The sequence below is a fragment of the Diachasmimorpha longicaudata genome, chromosome 12 (genome assembly GCF_034640455.1).
Source record: "Diachasmimorpha longicaudata isolate KC_UGA_2023 chromosome 12, iyDiaLong2, whole genome shotgun sequence".
NCBI classification, from domain to species: domain Eukaryota; kingdom Metazoa; phylum Arthropoda; class Insecta; order Hymenoptera; family Braconidae; genus Diachasmimorpha; species Diachasmimorpha longicaudata.
The window spans coordinates 3,580,580-3,601,242 of record NC_087236.1 but is presented as its reverse complement, the minus strand read 5'-3'; the positions used below and the strand labels follow the sequence as shown (position 1 = coordinate 3,601,242).

Here is a 20,663-nt window from a genome sequence, read left to right as displayed (position 1 = left end):
TGAACTCTGTTTCCCTTTTGGCTTTCCAATGACTTATTTTAGTTTATTGATAGTTTCTTGACTGCAAAGGACTTCCCAGGAATGCCAACGACATTCCCAGAAATAGCAGGAGTTTCCACGTTCTAAATTTGAAGATTAAAAAGCAGAAATGAAGACAAAATTATCCCCATCGCATTTTCATTTTAATTGAGATTCGATCGCAGGAAAATATAAAGTTCTTAAAATTTTCCAAATTAGTATTTTTGGGCAGCAGTGATGGAGCTCCTGGGAAGTAATGAAACAAAGAGATGATTAAATGATACACTGAGATAAAAAAATATTGTTTTAGACAGTCGCACAGAAATATTTTTCAGGTAGAAAAGGATTATTTTTCATTTTGATGGTACGGTATTTTAATGCAATAAATTTATCCAAATGGCGAACAATAAATCGAAGCAATGAATTTGCATTGATTCAGGGAATTATTGTTTTGGTGCTTTTGGAAGAAATATTTCTCTGATTTTCAATCGTTATTTCTCTCAAGTTCATTTCATTGTTTTGATATTCCCAGAAAACTTTATAAATGTTATAAAAAATATAGACATCCGGTCTGAGAGACCGAAGTGATCTATTATCTTTTTAATAATTTTTCGTCAGTTCTCCCGAGATAAATAATAATAAATGCTGTAAATGGTAATCCAAATAATTAAGTATTAATTAATTTACTGGAAAAACAACACTTATTTTCCTTCACTAGTAATGTCTTACAACTACATAGAATACTGATGATTTGATCAAAAATAAATGCATTACAATAATGATTATACGATATATGCGACTCTTTAAATATTTATAAGTAGTCAACTTTCCCTGATAATTAATCAATCTTGATGAAAAAAATTAAAAAATTAGTTTACGGATCCAATAATACGTTTTCTCGACGTTTTGATGGAACTTTGCAATTTGTACAGACAATTCTGTACGTTCCATAAACTAAAACTAAAAACAAATAAATGGCACGTGGAGTACGTCAAATAATCATCAAACAAATCCGTCTTTGACACTACATTTTAGTTCTATGGTAATAAAAAAAGTGGGCACTAGTATTTATTCATAATAAATTATGTTGTTTGTTGATAATTGAAAGACGAAATCTAGTTTTTTTCATATTCATCGATTTTAGTTGAAATCGATATAATTTTTGTTTCGTCTAATAGAAATATATGCGGACAACAACAACAACAACAATAGTATTTTATTGATATTTTGATGTTCGTTGTTAATTTGTTTCAGAACAATATTTCTAGCGCGTCTCTTATTGATGAAAAAATACTATTCTTGAACAGTAATCGAGAGAGCAATTGACCAAAAACTTACACATAAATCAATTTAAATGTACATGTTCTCGGAATAGATGACATGATTCAAGGAAAAGACCATTTGATTAGGACAAGTCGAACACTTTCATTTAAAATTCGTTTATCTTCGTGAAAATAATTATAAAAGTCTTGAGACGTAATCGAGGACAAAACTTATACAAAAAAGAATTTCACCTAGTTATTCCCAGAAAAAAACATAAATTAATGAAGATGCGCTTTCATTAGCACAAATTTGATGCTGTCAGCTGGGTTTTTGCGAAAAAAATATTGAATTTTTGACAAACAATTGAATAATCACTCGAAGTAAACTCCCACAAGACCGAACGTAGTTGTAATTATCCACAGAAAAAGTTAAGTAATTTAAGAAAATTGCGATTCGATTAGTACAAATCGAACGTTTAATGTTTGATAAAAAAATCAGTTGTCTGTGCTGTCCTCATCGCTCGCTGTTGATTGACGTTTACTTGAACGTAGCAGCACAACGTCCAATCTTCCTCGGCTGTATGGGATTCCCATCTGTCTTCTCCTGGGGATCCTCAGATTTGTCGGTCTCCAAAGCCCCGAAGTAATTCTGAATGTGCAATTTTGACATTGCAGCATCCAAGCTGGACATCGTGGACGTCGAGGAGTCCAGATTTGGCTTTCTCCTTGGGATCGGGACTTTCTCCCAAGTCTTCGAGCCTTTTCTTCCACCTGAACCCTCAGGTTTGGGGCTCTCTTCGGGGAGGGATTTTCCGTTTCCATTGATGTTAGTAGTCTCATCTTGATTGGCTTCGCTGGAAGTTGTCAGGTTTCTTGGTGCACGTAACTTTGACATCAGGGTTTCCTCGATGTTCTTGTTCTTCGGTGGACGAAGGGGCTCGTCCAAGACCTGGGGAAATAAAAATGAGGAGATTAGTGCATTCAGAAATTTGGATATTGTGTGTAGAGGCGAGAAAGTGGTGGTTTTAAGGGACGACGCGAGACGAAGACGTCGTCCTTTGGAGGGAACTTTCCTCGAGGCGGGTCACATACTATTTTTCCGGGCGTGAGGGGTTATTTATTTTGAATACGATATTTATCGTATGATCATAAAGATTAAAAAATTTTAGAATCAAGTTGCAAAAGGAGAAAAGTGCGTTTTTCCTAATTTGATTTACTGTATCAACTAAATTGGAATGAAGGGGCTGAAATAGACCATTAGAGTTGGCTCATCAAAAGGATCACATTCTTCTTGTTCTCGTCATCTGATGAAATCGTCATAACGTTTAATATATGTCACTTGCGATTTATCAGGGAGAGGATCATTAAAATGAATTTGTCCTTCTTCCAGTATTTCGCGAGGTACATCACTGTCATCACTCGTCATAAATTAGCTAACATATTCGTCACTCATTTTTATCGTCCTTCATTGATCTCCGATTGATAGTTAATTACACATCACAAATTTTACGCTAATAATTTCGAAGAGATTAGGAGGATACGACGTATTACACAGTTCAATTTATGGATAAGTAGACTTTATTAAGATGGCGGAGTCATTGTCAGAATAGTATTTTTTATTTTGAGACGTATTTTCAAATTACGAGGAACATTCAAAACGTTGGTTTTAGTCAGGAAATAGCTATCACGAACTAGGAAGACAGTATTTTCTATGACGAGAGAGCAGAACATCATTTTCTTGCCTCTGAACTACCGAAAAAACTACTATTGTTGTATACCCCGAAATTCCAGCATTAGAACCACATTTTTCCTCGCCTTAAAATCTTATAATTAAAACCTTAAGCCGTTAAAAGCAATATCCTAATCCAACACCATTCCAGCTTTTTCCTCAATAAACAACCCTCATTTAGAAAATTTTCCTGCGAAGAGTCCCACTCAAGACCCTTCCCGATCCTCAGGCCCACATGTCCTCTCTCTACCCCTACTACAATCCTCTAATAGTTATCACATGGTCATCCCTCAAACCCTCCCAAGTATATTTTGCAGACCTCACTTTTCGAATCACCTTTGGACACGACTGGTTGTCTCCATAAATTGTAGTCTCAGACAAGCAAATAAAGTTCTTTTATTTGTTTGTTGTTGTTTTTTTATTTGTGTTTTTTGTGGATTATTAACCCTAGAACGTTGCACTGGGGTACGAATATAACCCACGCCATATTTAGGGCTGTGTGGAAACGAGAATCCTGCATTTATCAACCGGAGACCCTAACGATAATTCAATTTGATTTTAATTAATTTCGCAATTCCACTTACACAGACGAATTCGTTATTAAAAAACGAAGAAAATGATGTATAACAACATTTTTCAATTTTAATTTTTACCTGCGATAATTGCGGTCTAACGCGTGGGGTACTTTTGTACCCCAGTGCAACGTTCTAGGGTAAGAAAAGTAAGTGCAACGTTCTAGGGTAAGAAAAGTAAGTGCAACGTTCTAGGGTTAAATACGAGTACGTTTACTCTGGTATCCAAAACTATTTTTCTGCCCCAAATCCATAAAATTGTTTTTTTACCAAATATCCATTTACTTCCGACAATTATTCATTCTTTCAATATTGAATTTTTCGATTCTAGTAATTATATCATTCTGAAAGATGACCACGTCATGCTCAGCGGCCCATATCCAGAATCCCGTCACCCCGAGGTCCCCATTACCAACCGAAAAATCCGACATCCCTAACAGGAGATGAGGAATAGCCGACAGTGGGCCGACCTTCGGCCAATGCTGGCCGACAGTCGACCAATTGGGGTGGCCACCCCATATTTTCCAACAGATTCGATATTTTTCAGCTCTAGACCTCTAATAATATCATTTGTCTATTTACATTCACAACCAAGTTATCATTCAGAGGTTCCACCGTGGGTTTCTCATCCATGAGCTGCGCCATTCTCGCTCGTTCTCTCATCCTAAACTCCCGTCGCTTCGCTTTAGAAGCTCCCATCAAAGTTCTCACCACCGGTTGCCCCTCTGAATTCTTCATCGGATCGTATGTCTCATGATAAACATCCTGCAAACAGAAAAAACTACTATCAATTCAATTTCATCATCAAAAGAACGTGGGGGCTACAATCCCTCTCCCCACAACTTAAAAAATGAACCAATAATCGCTAATAAACAACTATTAATCAACAACTAATCAATTTTCCACGATTCCAATGCTTCCATTTACAACTAAAAATCGAAATAAACATTATAGATGAAAAAAAATATCTTATCTAAATGAATCATATGATATAATTCACTATTCACATTGTCCCAATCTTCTTCTCCAATAACAGGTCTCGAGTGAGCTTGGGCGACCTCCTCCATTGATACGATTCCATGAAATTCTTTGTCATCAGTTTTGAAACGAAATTGTTGAATTTCTCTGTAATCAGGACATGTGGCCAAATGATCCTGTGAACAGCAACAATAATAATATTAATAATAATAATAATAATCCTGGATGATGGTTCAGTGATCCCATTAATGAGTCCCCATAAATAAAAAATAAACTCAAAAAAAAAAAAATGAACTAAATTACTAATAAAATGAAATTATTCATAAAATAAATTTTATAAATAGATAAATAATAATAATAATCACGAGCGGTCTTGCACACCCAATCACCTACTTTGGAGATCGTTCAGTGATCCCAATAATGTGTTATAAAATACTGATGTTATACGAAATGATCTGAATGTTGACGGAAAAGTAAATATTAATGAATGATTTATGATAACAAATAGGTTCACACTATTGTTTATTGTATTGTATTCCGTTCCCTGAATATTTCGTGTAAACTATTGAAAAGAGTAAATAATTCGACAATTCGTGACAATTCGATCGTATTTTGGAGCGATATAAATTTAATTTATTATGTGATGAGATAGTTTTTCTTGTTGAATGTTAAAACTCCAATATAACATTCATCTATGAATGTTATTGAGTCCTTGGTATGTGTGAAGCCAAATTAATCGTATGTCCATAACTGTTATCAGTGATGTCGGTATTTTATAGTTTTTCTCAGGAGAGCACCCAAATGTTTAGAATAGTTTTGATAAACAGAACTAGACAGAGCAGAGAGAAATTAATAAACAAGGGCCTTTTGTCAGATGGGCCCAGAGGATGAAACCTTTGGTGACTTTGGAGAGTCAGTTGATCTGGAGACGTCATAGGAGAACGATATACCTTCTGCGTGGGATAAATAACAGATTAGAGTTCATAGTCGAACTGTTTTGATATTGTTTAACAATCCCTGTCCATAATCCAATAAATATTTACAAAATAATATGTGGGGAATATCTTGACATTGGATTGAACAAACGACGCATTGTAGACGTCACCGGGAGAATACGGAGACACTTAATCGGTTTAGGACATTAACAGCTCAACACGTGAACAACCCAAAGGACAAAAGGACCTTGTTGTCTTTGGGTCAGACCTCTCACCCTGGACGAACCGACGGCCGAGGGACTTTCGAACAGTTTCTCGAGGAAATTACACTGGATTTCCACTCAGTTGAGTTTTAACGAGTCTTTTCCTAAACATTACATATGTACATATTACGTATGTAAATTGGAATAAAGATTGTCACTTAATTAAATAGTGAAAGTTATTTATTTCTTATAAATATCAGGAAGAGACTAAACCTGGAAAGGAAGAAATCACGGTGTGAATGTTATTGTCTTTGTTGCTTTGACGTGTCTTCTTCAGTTCGGTGACTGCTCTCGAAGTGAGAACACATCTAATTGAAATAATTCAACTGCTCTTATGTAAAATTATCTTTTATTTATTAACCTGGCTTCCAACAAAGTCATTAGGAACAAAAACTGGCTCACTTCGTGAACAGAAACTCCTTCACTGGTAAAACGTTGATCAGAAACTACCCCACAATTGAATTCTTCGAAACTGTAATTTTAATTAATTATTTTACGTCCAAATCAAACAAATACTTTGATCATTATTCATAAATATTCACAAGTCAAGTCAAAAGAAATTGCAAATTCATTTTATCGACCTTTTTCGTTATTCATCTTTCATTAACACCACTGGACTTAACTAATCAGAAATTACCCCATTTACAGTAATTAGTAACGTAAAAGGTTTCATTAATTTTCTTGCAGAAGACAATGCAATTTTTCATATGATTTTTTCCCTCATTACTCACTTGAAAATGAATTTTGTCAATGATATGAGCAGAATTGTAGGGACACACTTCCTTGTCCTGTGATTTGTTATTCTTTGCACATCTCACCAGATGAAACTGTAATCTGCTCTTGCGAATCTCGTGAGCAGGATTATAGGGACAAATGACCAGTGGATCTACTGCCGCCATTTTTTCCTTTGTCTTGCGATTTCTTTTGTTTGGAAAAATTCAGTCAATCCACAGGTTGTCGAATGCCGGTTCTAATTCACTGACAAAGAGTCCTGGAATCTGCACTAAAATGTTATTCACTTTTTTCGGGACAAAGAGACAAACAAATATGGCGGAAATCGCAGAAATCCTGAAAATATATGGGAAACAAGAGTGTTTTTCTTCCAAGTTTTTCCCAGTTCGTTGAATTTTGCGTAGCACACACCGACCTGAGTGACACTGACAATGAGACTAACTCATCACCCGGTGCGGAACACTACAAAGATGATGGGGAGTCCCAATCCTTAATTTGGGAGGTGGGGACCGTGAATTTATATGGGAATTGGGCGGAGTGGGGGAGGAACGAACATGGCCGCAGATGTGGGAGCCGAATTACAAGTCTGAAGGGAACGTCGAACCAGTGGTGGAGATACTTGAGCAGGACTTTGTTAGAACACTAGTTTAAGTACTGAATATTGTTGTATTTGGTATTTACAGCAGATAAAAATACTAAATATCGAAATATCTATTAAGGAGAGAAGAAAATGATAAATTCTGGAATATTTATTGATTGTCTTATTGGCAGCGGTGAAACCAGTCATTCACTTATGACTAGCAGTCACTTTTCAAGAGATATCTCCAAATCAAAGGTAGATAGCAAAATTGTTGTTAAAACTTTTTTTGAAGACCTCAATTAGTATTACAAAAATGTTATTATAAACATTCCGTTATTTTTCGTAGATCGGGAAATATTCATGGAAACCTCAACCAAAAGTGAAGTTCGTTGGAGGCTCGAGTGGATGATCTTCCGAACATGATCTCAACTTCTTTGTTTATCATAAAGGTGATTAGCAATTAAGAATTGTCAGGGTTGTTAACTTTTTATTCGTTATCCTGAGTGTTGGGGAAACTTGAGTAGAATTTTATTTAAATAATAGTTTAAGTACTGAATATTGGAGCATTTGGGATTTACAACCGATGAAAATTATAAATATCGAAGTATTTAGTATTTAAAAAATGAAAATACCAAATATCGGAGTGTTGATTTACTTGAAAAACGCCAAATGCTAAATATTCATGTACTTAATACTTGAAAGCTTGCTAAATAGTCATTATCGCTAGTATTTACTGTTTAAAGTGGTTCTAAATAATAAATAACTTTATATCTAAATACCTGGTATTTAGTATTTTCCACAAAAAAATTAATCTTAATTGGAATTAACTGATGACATGTGGGCTTATGGATTTTTATGATAATTTCTAATTAAAAATGAATCAATGAGCCACTCATGGGTTTTTATTAATAGATTAATGAGTCTGTAAAATTCAAAATGTTTTTAATCATCAATTCACACTTGACAATCGTTCCAAGACAATTCATGAGATCGAGTAAAATTTACTCACAATTATAAATTTTTAGTCTTCGACTTTAACTTTGTCAATGGATACATTGTTCTGAAAAATTCTAAGCTAAATAATTTACTAATCACGCCTCGGGTGAGAAGGGCCCAAAGTAGATGATTGGCCATGACCTCTCGGGATGGGCCTTATTAGTATAAACAGGAAATTGTCTAGGAGCTGGAGTGGAGTATTGGCAAAGGCCCAAATTAGTGAGTCGAGGGGAAAGACGAGATAATGTCGGTTTAGCGACAAAAGGACCTGAAAATGTGCTGAGGAGGGTTTTTATTGACACGCAATAAACATGTAATAAAAAGATTCGAAGGAATTTCAGAAATAGTTAAGTGGTAAACGGGAATGAGGATCTCGGATTAACTGCCAATATTCATGTTTCCCCTAATCAATTATCGACCACGACCATGAAATAATCAATTATCTCCAGGAATCACCATGTTCCTTAGCGACCCATGTCGTTTTTTAAGTTGGACTCATCAGAATATCCAAATTTTGGTTCCTATTCCTCCGTTCCATCTCATTCCACCGTTCCTCAGTCCAACGACTCCACAGTTCCACTTTCCACCTGGTTCCCCTCCTCTCTCTCTCACTCCTTTCCTGTACACAGCGACAGCCATTGTGCTTCCACACCACCAAGCACGTCGCTGTCTGGCCGCCAGAAAAGTGACAAAAAAGACGATCAGAAGACCTCAATCGTTTTTGTCACCCCGGAAATAACATTTCTGGGTCTTTTGTGCCATCGACAGTGACCAGTGTATCCCCGTGCATCGTCACCCAACACAACTACTGAAGCTGGGAAATTATTTCTTTGTTTTACGGTACAGGGGGAGAGGGACAAGTGTTGGGGACAACGAGGAACGCGATCGAAGCCCCTCGGGACAAGGAAAACCCACCACATTTTTCTCACTGTGCCACACCGTTAAAATCGACAAATCATGGCTGATGAAATCGTGAACATGGAGACTAGTGACGATGTTGTCATCATGGATTCATCAGACATCACTTCAGCAACTGAGTGAGTGTGATATCAATTAATGTCTGTCTCTTTCTAGTTCGTTAATTGTGTCGATACTTGGTTGTTACGTATCGAAAATTCTGCATATGGTGACGAGTGTCGGTACACCAGGCATTTCATTGAATTCATTGGATTTCAATACCATTCCATGAATTTTAAGAATTTGACGAAACTAGTGACACTCGAGTTCTTCTCGATTTTTCTAGACACGTCTGGGAATGTCGGAAATAGTTGCTGATGTCTCATGATTGTTAAAAGTTTTTTACAAATTTCTGAGAAACCGTTAACCGCTTTAATGTGGGAAAGTCCACGTTTTTAGGTTTTGGAAGAACTTTTGTTTTCTGGGTAACTTTTGCAAACGTTCACGAAAGTTTATGAAGACATTTGGACAAACAGACGCTCGATTATAATAATTTTAGTCGTTTTATGATTATAAAAATTTAACAAGATGTATTTTTTCACATTCATTTGGTTCACGATTTTCCAGAAATTTCTCTTTTGATTTTGTACACAAATTTGGAAATTCTCTTATTTATTCGAGTGTTTGAGTGAACATAATTTTTTGGATGATTTTGTGGAATAAAAAATTAAACAAATAATAAAATACAATACAATAAATAATGAATAATGAAGTGTCAGAAAAATAACGAAATCGTCGAACAAGACGATTCCGTTGATTATTCCTCAAGGTTGAAAATAAGAATATGGAAATTGTTCAATTCACAATAAATATTATTCGCGTGAGACGGAAAATAGATAACACAATGCATAAATTGAAAAAGTGCATAAATTTTTTTGTATTTTTACTTTCTACAAAGAAGATAATTGTTATAAATTTCTGTTGACGCCAGCGACTCAATAATATCCGATCCATAAATGGATAAATAAATAAATCAGAGAGAAGTGAGACACAATTTTTAAATCTAGGAGAGTGTCATAAGCAAATTTTTGTTAATGGTTCGATTTTTGTTGGTAGATTAGTAGTTAATCGATAATATTTGACTTTATTGTTACCATTAATTAAACATAATAATTAAACATAAAAAAATTGGAAACAAAAATTATTTTGATTAAATATTAATTTACTCGAAATTCATCCAAATTGTTCCTGACTTTCTGATTAATTCCAAAATCAAAGTATTCACGCTAATGTTGAGATCACATATATACATACAACATATATGTATATATGTACGTATATGTATATATTTGCATATTTAGAATTTTACACATAAGCTGTATAAACTCATAGCTTTAGTGTTAAATAATTCTAAAAAATGTAAAAATAATTACAAACATGAATGAATTCATAGAATTTTGTTCTCTCAGGATAATAATAATAATTTTATTGAAATATTTCAGACAAGCAGAACTACAAATAGAGGAAGCAAAGAAGTATTACGAAGAGAAGCTATACAAATCAGCACTAGCGTCATACACGAATGCAATAGGTAAGATGATAACGATACTGGAGATGAATGAAATTATCCTTGAAACACTTTCACACAATTCAGGACAATTTTCATCATCACGTAGTGGAAAAGTACCACATCAGTGTTGGGCAGAACAGTATTTTATTAATTTTAAGGATTTAAATACGATTTTGATATTTTCCACGTGGTGAATAACGAAGTATCGGAATATTTTGTGTTTTATACGTGCGGGGTAATTAAGTAGCTGAGTATTTGGTATTTACCACCAGCCAAAGTACTAAATATTTTGGTATTTAATACTTAATACATCTCTGAATATCAAGTAAAAAAGTATTTGATATTTTGTACAAAACTAAACACCAAATATTTTATTGTTTAGTATTTAGTTGTGTGTTGAATACTAAATTTTCGAATACTTAATATTTAAAGATGTGTTTGAGTATTCTCTGAGTATTTTTTTTCAAGTTTGAGTTTAACAAACTTTCTCTTTTTTGGATGTTATCAATATTATATTGAAAAACGCCAGCGAAAAAAATTAATTGCACAATTTTCAGTTGATACGCAGACACAGTTGATCATGTTCAACGCGTATTCAACAATTCACTAATTATTCATTAATTTTAACATGCCATTGTCATCATTACCACCCGTGGGAGATTAGTAAATGATTTAGTTTAGACTTTTTTAACATAATGTATCGATTTATAAAACTAAAATCGAAGACTAAAAATCTATAATTGTGATTTAATTCTGTTTAATCTCATAAATTGCCCTGAAACGGTCGTCAAATTAATGATTAAAAGTATCGTGAATTTTACAGACTCATTAATCTATTAATAAAGGTCCATAAGTCACTCATTGATTCATTTTTAATTAGAAATTATCATAAAAGTCCATAAGTCCACATTTCATCAGTTAATTCCAATAGAGATTGATTTTTTTTTCTTGTGGAAAATACTAAATACCAGGTATTTAAATATAAAGGTAGTTATTATTTAGAACCAATTAAAGGAGTAAATACTAGCGATAATTACTATTTAGTATGCTTTCAAGTATTAAGTACATGAATATTTAGCATTTGGCGTTCTTCAAGTAAATCAATATTCCGATATTTAGTATTTTCATTTTTTAACATTAAGTATTTCGATATTTAGTATTTGCATCGCTCGTCAATAGTAAATACTCCAATATTCAGTACTTAAACTAGTATTTAAATGAAGTTCTACTTAATTATGCCCAACCCTGAACCATATAATAAATTATTTACTCCTATTTGTTTTCAGAACTTTGTCCCAACGTTGCAAAATACTATGGAAATCGAGCAGCATGTTATATGATGCTAGATCAATTTCAAGACGCAGTGGTAGACGCAAGAAAATCAATAGAAATCGATCCGGATTTTCTGAAGGTAATGACACTGGAGAAACTGTAAAACACTGAATGAAAGTCTTGAAATCTACACGAAGAGAAATTTCCAATGAAAATCCAGAAGCGAAGTGGTAAAACGAGATAAGTTGACTAATGTCTGAGTCGAATTCTTCAGTAATTTCTGCGAATCTAGGGGAGATAGCGCAATTTTTGCCAGAACCATTTTTGTGGAGCAGATTCAGTACTACAATAAATGTCATAACAAAAATTTAGCTATCTCTCTTCGATTCGGAGATATTACTCAAAAACGCGACTCAAAAATCAGTTCAGTTATATTGTTTACCACTTTGCTACTGATATATCATATTAGATATTCAATCTTATATATTTACATGATCTTATATAATATATACACATATTATTTACTTATATAATATACTCTATATAAACTTTGAACACATATGGACTAAAAATTGAATTTTTTCATGTTTTTAGCTCATCATGAATTTATCTAAAAAAAATCTAAAACTCAAAATTGAAAGTTTTCGAGTGTAATTTTGTTCATTAATTGAACTCTTCTCCCCCCCCCCCCCTCACAAACTTTTTTGAACCATTATTAAAGAAAAAATTGATTTAAAAGCTCCATTAAAACACGTGAAAAATTCCCCAAATTTCAAAAGTTTTTATCTCAATTTCAAAATGAATCATTTTTGATTGATTTTTTTTTTCACTTTTTCAACATAAAAATTTAATCAAAAACTGTCGAGTAAATATTTTACAGGCCAACCTTAATCTTCCGGTCAATGACCTTGTGGCTTATTTTTATGGTAATGAAGAATGGTTGTTATCTCCAGGGATACACTAGAGTGGTCAGGTGTTGTTTGAAACTGGGAGGAATAGTGGAAGCCGAGACAACATTAAATAAACTGACACAAATAGATCCAACAATGGGAAAACAAGCTACCGCAGAGTCCACTGACTTGCAATACGTCAAACGGTTTCTACAGGAAGCTGATGTTGCTCTTGCGATAAAGGACTACCGTAAAGTGAGTACAGAATAGTTGATAATGGTGCAAAAAAAATATGAAAAATGAGGGCAGAAATTAGTTTTATTGAAATTTCTAATTAATATGTAATTAATAAAAACATTAGAGGACGATGAAGTCGTTAGAATATCAAATTTGATTAAAAATTAACGTAATGACATCAGGACCGACGTTCAAATTTCAAATTTTTTTACTGCAAAAGGGCAAGAACGTGAAGTACAGTATTTACCACTTGAAAAAATGAGATCTATAGTATTTTCTAACAATGACGGAAAAATGTTGATGATGTTTCATTTTCATTCTTAAAAGAACAAGAGGTTTTGCATTTGGTTCGATTTTCATTTCGATGATTTTCCCTTAAACATTAAAAGACCCACAATAACACTCGCTTTTATGAACAATTAACGCTGCAGAGGTGAAAATCAATCTTGTTATGGAATAAAAATATCATAGAAAAACTGAGTTATGATATTATTATTGTTATGTGATCGTAATTTGTAATGTGGGGAAGAAGAATGCACTTGAGTTGCACCTGATGGGGCACCACTAATTTTGAGTCAACTTAACTCACTCGGTGGTTTTGTATCAAATGAAGACTTTAAATTCACATCAGTAGATCAAGTTGAATTACCTGGAGATACTAAATGTAAGAGCAGTCAAACTTTTCTCTTTGAATGATTAAGAGGCTACTTTAAAGGATTGTTTATCACCCCACCTTCTCATCCTTTCAAATCCATTATTAGAATTTAATGCTAACTTGAATAAAGGCCTCATCTTTTTGAAATGCGAGCTGTTGTTCTTCTTGTATAAATCGGTTTTCACTTTTTCGATTAAATTAGGAGCAGCTTTTAATTGCTTATTGGAATTTAATTCTAATTTAGGTAGAGATAGATTTATGTGAAGATTTTCATTCCTTCGTAATTAAAACGAAGCCCCCAAGAAAGTAAACGATTCTGGAAAAAAATCTTCTTTAACATAGGAAAAAAACGAATGTCTTCATATTAATTAGAATTGAATTCCCATAAATAATTGAAAGGTACTTCTAGATTTAATGAAACAGTGAAACCTAATTGAGATAATAAAAACATCATCTCTCACTGCAAAAACAGGAGAACATGATCCATCATGACAATATTATCCGTCTCTTACAGTTGAACGTTGACTTATTTAAGTAAACATCCATCATCTAGACCTAATTAGTGTCTACATACAACATCTTTATTTCAATGAACCCATTATCGTTTCCAATTGGTCTCTGTTAAGACACATTTGTTTTTCAGGTCGTATATTGCATGGATCGATGCTGCGATGTGAGCAAATACTGTGCGCGGTTCAAATTGATGAAAGCGGAATGTCTGGCGAATCTGGGGAGGTACCAGGAAGCCCAGGAAATAGCAAAGTGAGTGCTAAAGTTCAAGAATTGATTGCACACCGAGACAAAATAATTCTCAGACAAAAATATTCTACGATTGATTCATTCAAGAAAATGCCATTCACATCTGTACTTCTGTCCCCCCAATAGAATTTTATTTTGCAACAATTGATGATCAATTTAGATCAATCAGAGAATCTACCTCTCTTAGATTTTTTTTTTCCTCAGTGTATCACTTATTAATAGCTAATGCCAATTGATTCATGAAATGTCACCTGCTCCATCAATTTCATCGTCAATTTGGATAAATCAGAAAATTTATGTTTCCTAGAATTTTTTTTATCTTAATGTCTCATTTATTCATAGCTAATGCCGATGCTGATTCATTAAATGTCACCTGCTCCATCAATTTCATCCAGTTCGTCTCGTTCTTATGCTGGAAACACCCACCTCAACGCCTCCCCAATGATCCCACTCCATAATTTATTTAAGCAATTCACTGATTTTTTTTCTCATTTCGTTCACAGTGATATACTACATGTGGATAGATCAAACATGGATGCGACGTATGTGAGAGGAGTTTGTTTGTATTATCAGGATAATATAGACAGAGCTTTCGCCCATTTCCAGGAGGTACTGCGACTCGCTCCAGATCACACCAAGGCATTAGATATTTACAAGGTATTTTATAATGCGTTTGATGAGTTTGGAATTTAATGATATGGAATTATTTATTACATGCGATTGACGCTGTCGACGAAAGTCTTTGAGAAATTTTTTCATTAATTTTTAATCCGAGTCCTCCAAATTACATTTCAACCTCAATTTTATATTAGTGATTAGTATTTTTTGAAACATTAATTGTTTTGAAAGTAAAAAAAGTGAAAAAAGAGCTTAATGAGCATTATCCGGCCAAATTCAATGAAAATTGTGGTTTAAGGATATTTTTAAATAAAAAAGAAAACACAAAAGTATCATTTTGACACTTATGTGACCCATTTTACCCCTGGGGCGGTCGTATTTCTTACTTCACCTCTATTCATATTAAAAAATTTTCCAATGTTCATTTGACATGAGAAAAAACTTTTTACGGTACGAATTGCATACCCTGACAAACTGCCATCTAAAGGGATGAGATCATAAACTACCCCAGTGAAATAAAATTTGTATTCTATTATACTGAGGCATGAAATCTCCCTTTTTGCTCCCAATCTCCAGCCAAATACTCTTCTAACACTCTCCTCATTCCTATTACAGAAAGCAAAACAATTGAAGCAAAAAAAAGAAGATGGAAAAACAGCGTTCAAAGTAGGTCGTTATCAGGAGGCTTACAATTTCTACACAGAAGCTCTAGCTGTGGATCCCCTGAACAAACTTGCCAATACTAAGCTCCACTACAATCGAGCATTGACAGCTGCCAAGTTGGGACGACTCAACGAGTCAATATCAGAATGCACTGAGGCCCTGAACACCGATGAAAATTATTTGAAGGCCATTCTTAAACGTGGATCATGTTACATGGAGCTTCAGGACTATGAGGAAGCTGTCAAGGATTTTGAGAGGGCCTGCAGAATCAACAAATCACGAGAGAATCGACGATTGTTGATGGAGGCAAAGGAGGCACTGAAAAGATCACAGAGAAAAGATTACTACAAGATACTGGGCGTCGATAAAGCAGCTTCCATCGAGGACATCAAGAAGGCGTACAGAAAAAGGGCTTTAGTCCATCATCCTGACAGACATTCGAGTGCCTCCGTTACAGAGAAAAAGGAGCAGGAGAAAAAATTCATTGAAATTGGGGAAGCTTACACTATTCTTTCAGATCCAAAAAAAAGATCGAGATATGACAGAGGAGGGAGTATGGAGGAATTTGAAAATGGTTTTGATCCTTCTGCTTTCAGTTCTGATTCAATGTTCAAGGCCTTCTTCACGTCGTCAGATGGTACAAGATTTGGATGGAGCGAAGGGCACAATCCATTTCCGTTTTGATACAGCCAATTCAAGGGAATGAAATACAAACTGAGGGCTCAGAGATATTACACGTCTCGATTAAATTCAAATTTTTGGAGGATTTGAGGGGAAAATTTGGTGGATTTTTGAAGGGTTTGGGAAGTGAATTGAAGGAGATGGTCTATCAGGATTCACTTAAGCCGATAAATGACAATTTGTGTTCTATCGATGAAAACGTAAGCGTAGGGTAGTGAAGGGCCAGGTAACTTATCATCAGAGTAAATATTTCAATTCGGTTATTTTGTAGGTTGATATGATTATTTTGGAAAATACAAATTTTTAGGCTCTTGGTACGGTCGTTATTGAGACCATGAGAATTAGTTTTTCCAAAAATAAAAGATTCACTCTAGAAAATAATGGAATTGGAAATTTTACTCTGATGGTAAGTCGTCTGGCCACTTAATCAGAGCATGTAAATACAGCGAAGTGGTAGAGGGGGGAAAGTGTCATTAGTTTTTGGGGTTGATAATGAGGAATGTCTGGTCATCAAGAATTTCGTGGGGATGAATTTATAATTCGTAATGTAGTTGTCATTTTTAAAATAAATTTTATGGTTTTTCTGGAAATTATTTCAAACCTGCGATAAAGAAAATTTGTGGTCGATTTGGATTAATGAGATTCTATTTTTTGATTGAAAGAAAAATCTTGATAATCGAAAGCTCGAGAACTTGAAAATTTCAGTCTGTTGTCCTCTAGTTATTGAAAATTAAGGACGATCTTTGTCATTTACATTCCCAGTTGTAATTCACTGCACGAAATTTTTTCAAACTGATTTCCAATCACTTTTGATGGATTTTTTAATCGCCTGGAGGATCAATAGTTTGAGGAGATACCGAAGGACTTTGTTGACTCATTACAATCTGAGAGTAAGAAATTCAGGGAAATTGGGGAATTTAATTGGAGAACTGGGAATTCTACCACTTCGCTATCGAATAAAATTGAAAAATCATGGAATACACTTTATCGTAAGCTATTTCCAGGACAACTTAATACCAATTTCGAGTAGAGAAGTCAGATTAACAGAAATAGTTGTTGATAACTATCTAAAAAACATTCATAATAATTTCTGTCTAAACATTTGGACTCTGGAACTCAAACAGTCGAATAATTTTGTTTCACTGATCTGTTGACTGAGTTCTGTTGCAAAATAGTTTTAGATATTGAGTTGAGCGAATGAGTTTGAATGAGATATTGCGGATCTTAAGGAAGAAAAAAGGTCGAATCATGTTCAGTAAATCGTTTAGTTTGTTTTATAATAATAGTATTGCAATCTGGAACGACCAGGGGACGAGAAATGTTATAATTTAATATGCCACGGGGAGTTGGAGATACCCGAGTAATTAATAATTATTTTAAAACGTTAATTTGAACATCTGACTTGTTATTGAGAGTGTTGAATCGCAGGGATGTATCGTATCGATAATACAAATATCACTCAACAATGACGATTATTCTATGATAGTATGTAATGTAATCGACTGTATATTCAATTTTCTATCCCATTTAGAATCCTCGTTGTAGTCAAATCAAATTCCTTGGACATGAAAATTTGACAAATGCCATCTGTAGATTATTCGATATGGAAATGTCTCCTTTCTCTGAGCCTTATCGTATACTCTGCATAATGACTGTTAATTTCCAATCAAAAAATTTATGACCACGTGTCTCCTGGTATTGGTAGATATTCTTGAGGATTTCTGACCGAAATTCTAAAAGTCAAAAACAGTTTTTATACAATTGTCAGTGGGAAATGTACCAGGTGAGATGCGTAGGTTTTGATTGACGTAAGATCGACACAAACATGTAGTTTTCAATAAATTATATCTAGAATTATTGGAAGTTTATTTTTGAAGTGAAACTTCTTTGCGCTTGTTGGGCTGTAAATCCAATATCGTATGTAACGAAAAAGCGACAGGAAAAGGGAGGGGATGGCGCGCGTGGTGGGGCATTCGGACGGAAAGAGACATGCGAGAGAAACGAAATCGCGATAGATTCGGAGTAAGAAAATGACTCATTTTGTTAATATGATGAACAATACTAATAAAACCTTTTTATTAATATCGGGATAGTTCACTGGGAATTGCCAATCCAGTGGCATCAAATGCTTTTTACACATTTGAAAATCATGAAATCTCCGGTCTAACTTATCCTTCAGTAAAATTCACGAATTTTAAGCGGTAAGAAAATGAGAATTTCGCAATTTATTTAATTATATACTCTAATATGAATATTGGAGATCAATTTCCTTGATTTTCCAATGAAATCGTAAATTCCCTGATTTTTTGTCCTAAATGGGCTTCGGTGTCACTGTTCCCCGAATTCAAAAATGCATTGACAGCAATTTCCTTGTTTTCTGTTCATTTTCAGAGAAATATGGAACAGAAATTGACTATTCCAATTGGTTTCTCTACGCGATTTCCCCGAATTTTCAATGGCAAAATGTTCTGAAATCTTCCTGTGTGGCTCAATAAAAATTTCTGAAAATCATCACAAAAAATTCAGACAAAATTTTTCAACAATCTGTGGCTAAGAAGTTTCACTTCTGTCGTGCATAAATTTTATACACATATTTTTTTTGACATTTTTTTGATGATTTTGCTTCCGAATGGAAACTTTGTATTTGATAAAGTTTTGGGTTGAAGATGAATGAAATCGGATTTAGTTTCTGAGATATATTTAAATTTATAAGTAAAATTTTGTTGTTTATTGTCTGAAAAATTAACCGTTCGATTTCGTTTTTTACGTTCGTCTTAATGTCGTTTATGTAGATCCAATCGAACATGAAATCGCTAGTTTTAGTATTGACTAATGGAAATGTGAAAAATTTGCCCCGCATATATAGTTTTAACGAATTACAGTTGCGGTTCTGCGGTTTTTCCTGAAGATCTTCGTAAATATCGTTCACAACAACAAAACAAATAAATACAAAATTATTGGTTGTAAAATTCTACACAAAAAAGGGTTCTTTGAGGATTGACTGAGTTTAGGGTCGATGTGGGATGGAAAAATCAGGGAAGAATGGATTAGGACTAGCCAGTGGGAAGTATTTAATGACACTTTACACTGGTCGAGATTCTTTTATCTTAAAGGGTTATTGTTCACCAAAGTCAGATAATGGGGAACTTGCATGATTTTTTAAAATTATCATGGTTATGGTTATTATGGTTATTATCATTTAACATGGTTCAAAATTATGCAATTTTCAATTGATTGTTAATAAAAAACTGCAATGAGTTAGAATGCATTTTTCATTGGAGAGTATTCCATAGGCGTTAAACTATTTATTAATACATTTATTTCTCAAATCTGGGCCGCATGCAAGTTCCCCATTATAATTGAAATTACTTCACTGTGGTTAAGCTTCTAATTAATATTGGGTTGCTTGTTGTTCAGGTGAGTAATTCTGAATTATTAATGATTGGATGTCAGGGTAAAGTATCCGGATATCCGCTGCAGAGATGTATTTAAAGTTCTGGTGATGTACTTGGAGATGTACTTGGTAATATACTGAGGTTAGGAATGAGATTTTCTATTGATTAACTCGACAATACCACATCCTGAGACTGCTGACTGCTTAAGATTACCTGATTCATTTGAGCTACCGGGGTCAGCTCGTTGATCTACTGTGTACTGTGTTACGTTCTCGTCTGGTTCGCTGGTTTCCACATGACAGGTCTGATGCTCGTGGAGTGCAAAATCACTCTGCTTCACAAGTGCAGGATTTTTAAGTTGAATAATTGAACACAAACACCAATGTCATGAGGTTATGGAAACTTTTATTCATAAGTTCTAGACTTAAACTTAACTTTTCGGGGTTTAAAGTCGATCTGCCTCACAATCGTCCTCTAATTTTAGCCTAAGTGTCAGGACGAAGGGCCTGTTTCACAATAAGGAGTAGGGGATCAGTCGTGGCATTGAGCTCAGTTAGGGGGTTGTCTCTACACCCCCACGATCCTCTGGGCTCACTCAGCCTTGACTCCGGGGCTACATGATCTTAATAAAGGGGCCTCACATGTGGATTTTAAAGAGAGAGAGAAAATACTTGAGTTTTCTAGGAGAAATTAGACTGCCTCCGAGAAAAGGTTTTATGAGTTGAACGGTTTGATGTGGGACTCAAATTACACTTGGAAACTCTATTTCAAAAAATTATGCAAATAATGTTTTATTTGGGAGGCCAGCGTCCAGAGTATATCAATAAATTTTAAGATTTATTACTTGTATCTGCTCACAAGTTTGTGAAACTGACCATTTCGAAAGGCTGTCTTTTTTTTATCTTCAAAAGTGTTTAAAAATATTACAAATGGCTTGAACCTTTTCCCAAAAGTTAAAATT

At 34.2% G+C, this 20,663-nt stretch overlaps 2 protein-coding genes and 1 long non-coding RNA gene across 5 annotated transcripts in view; 2 read left to right on the top strand and 1 right to left on the bottom strand.

Moving 5' to 3' along the window:
* The window catches only part of LOC135167867 (uncharacterized), a 2,095-nt gene extending 104 nt beyond the window's left edge, over positions 1-1,991 (top strand). Inside the window, exon 2 of the long non-coding RNA XR_010299933.1 lies at positions 54-1,991. This is a non-coding gene — a long non-coding RNA (uncharacterized LOC135167867). The remainder of the gene's footprint in view (positions 1-53) is intronic.
* Positions 1,442-20,663, bottom strand: LOC135167865 (protein D7-like). Of its 2 annotated transcripts, XM_064131502.1 has the most exons (5): positions 20,578-20,663; positions 19,916-20,464; positions 4,589-4,735; positions 4,164-4,346; positions 1,442-2,229 (listed from the first exon to the last, which is right to left on the bottom strand). In XM_064131502.1, exons 2-5 carry the CDS (start codon positions 19,922-19,924, stop codon positions 1,819-1,821), a joined length of 750 nt encoding a protein of 249 aa, XP_063987572.1. In that variant the 5' UTR covers positions 19,925-20,464; positions 20,578-20,663; the 3' UTR covers positions 1,442-1,818. The 2 variants fall into 2 exon arrangements, with proteins under 2 accessions (XP_063987572.1, XP_063987571.1); XM_064131501.1 differs by lacking the exons at positions 19,916-20,464; positions 20,578-20,663 and adding an exon at positions 6,489-6,918.
* LOC135167864 (dnaJ homolog subfamily C member 7-like) lies at positions 8,689-18,164 on the top strand. Of its 2 annotated transcripts, none has more exons than XM_064131498.1 (7): positions 8,689-9,102; positions 10,465-10,553; positions 11,819-11,943; positions 12,758-12,949; positions 14,230-14,348; positions 14,849-15,002; positions 15,579-18,164. In XM_064131498.1, exons 1-7 carry the CDS (start codon positions 9,023-9,025, stop codon positions 16,308-16,310), a joined length of 1,491 nt encoding a protein of 496 aa, XP_063987568.1. In that variant the 5' UTR covers positions 8,689-9,022; the 3' UTR covers positions 16,311-18,164. The 2 variants fall into 2 exon arrangements, with proteins under 2 accessions (XP_063987568.1, XP_063987569.1); XM_064131499.1 differs by lacking the exon at positions 8,689-9,102 and adding an exon at positions 9,147-9,447.

Excerpts from the sequence above, each read along its gene's own strand:
- LOC135167864 (XM_064131498.1), top strand. The coding sequence starts at position 9,023 with ATGGCTGATGAAATCGTGAACATGGAGACTAGTGACGATGTTGTCATC. Across the intron at positions 10,554-11,818 it reads GTCATACACGAATGCAATAG|AACTTTGTCCCAACGTTGCA; the intron begins GTAAGATGATAA and ends ATTTGTTTTCAG. Across the intron at positions 14,349-14,848 it reads GAAGCCCAGGAAATAGCAAA|TGATATACTACATGTGGATA; the intron begins GTGAGTGCTAAA and ends TTTCGTTCACAG.
- LOC135167865 (XM_064131501.1), bottom strand. The coding sequence starts at position 6,656 with ATGGCGGCAGTAGATCCACTGGTCATTTGTCCCTATAATCCTGCTCAC. Across the intron at positions 4,736-6,488 it reads TTGACAAAATTCATTTTCAA|GATCATTTGGCCACATGTCC; the intron begins GTGAGTAATGAG and ends TGCTGTTCACAG. Across the intron at positions 4,347-4,588 it reads GAGAAGAAGATTGGGACAAT|GATGTTTATCATGAGACATA; the intron begins GTGAATAGTGAA and ends TTCTGTTTGCAG.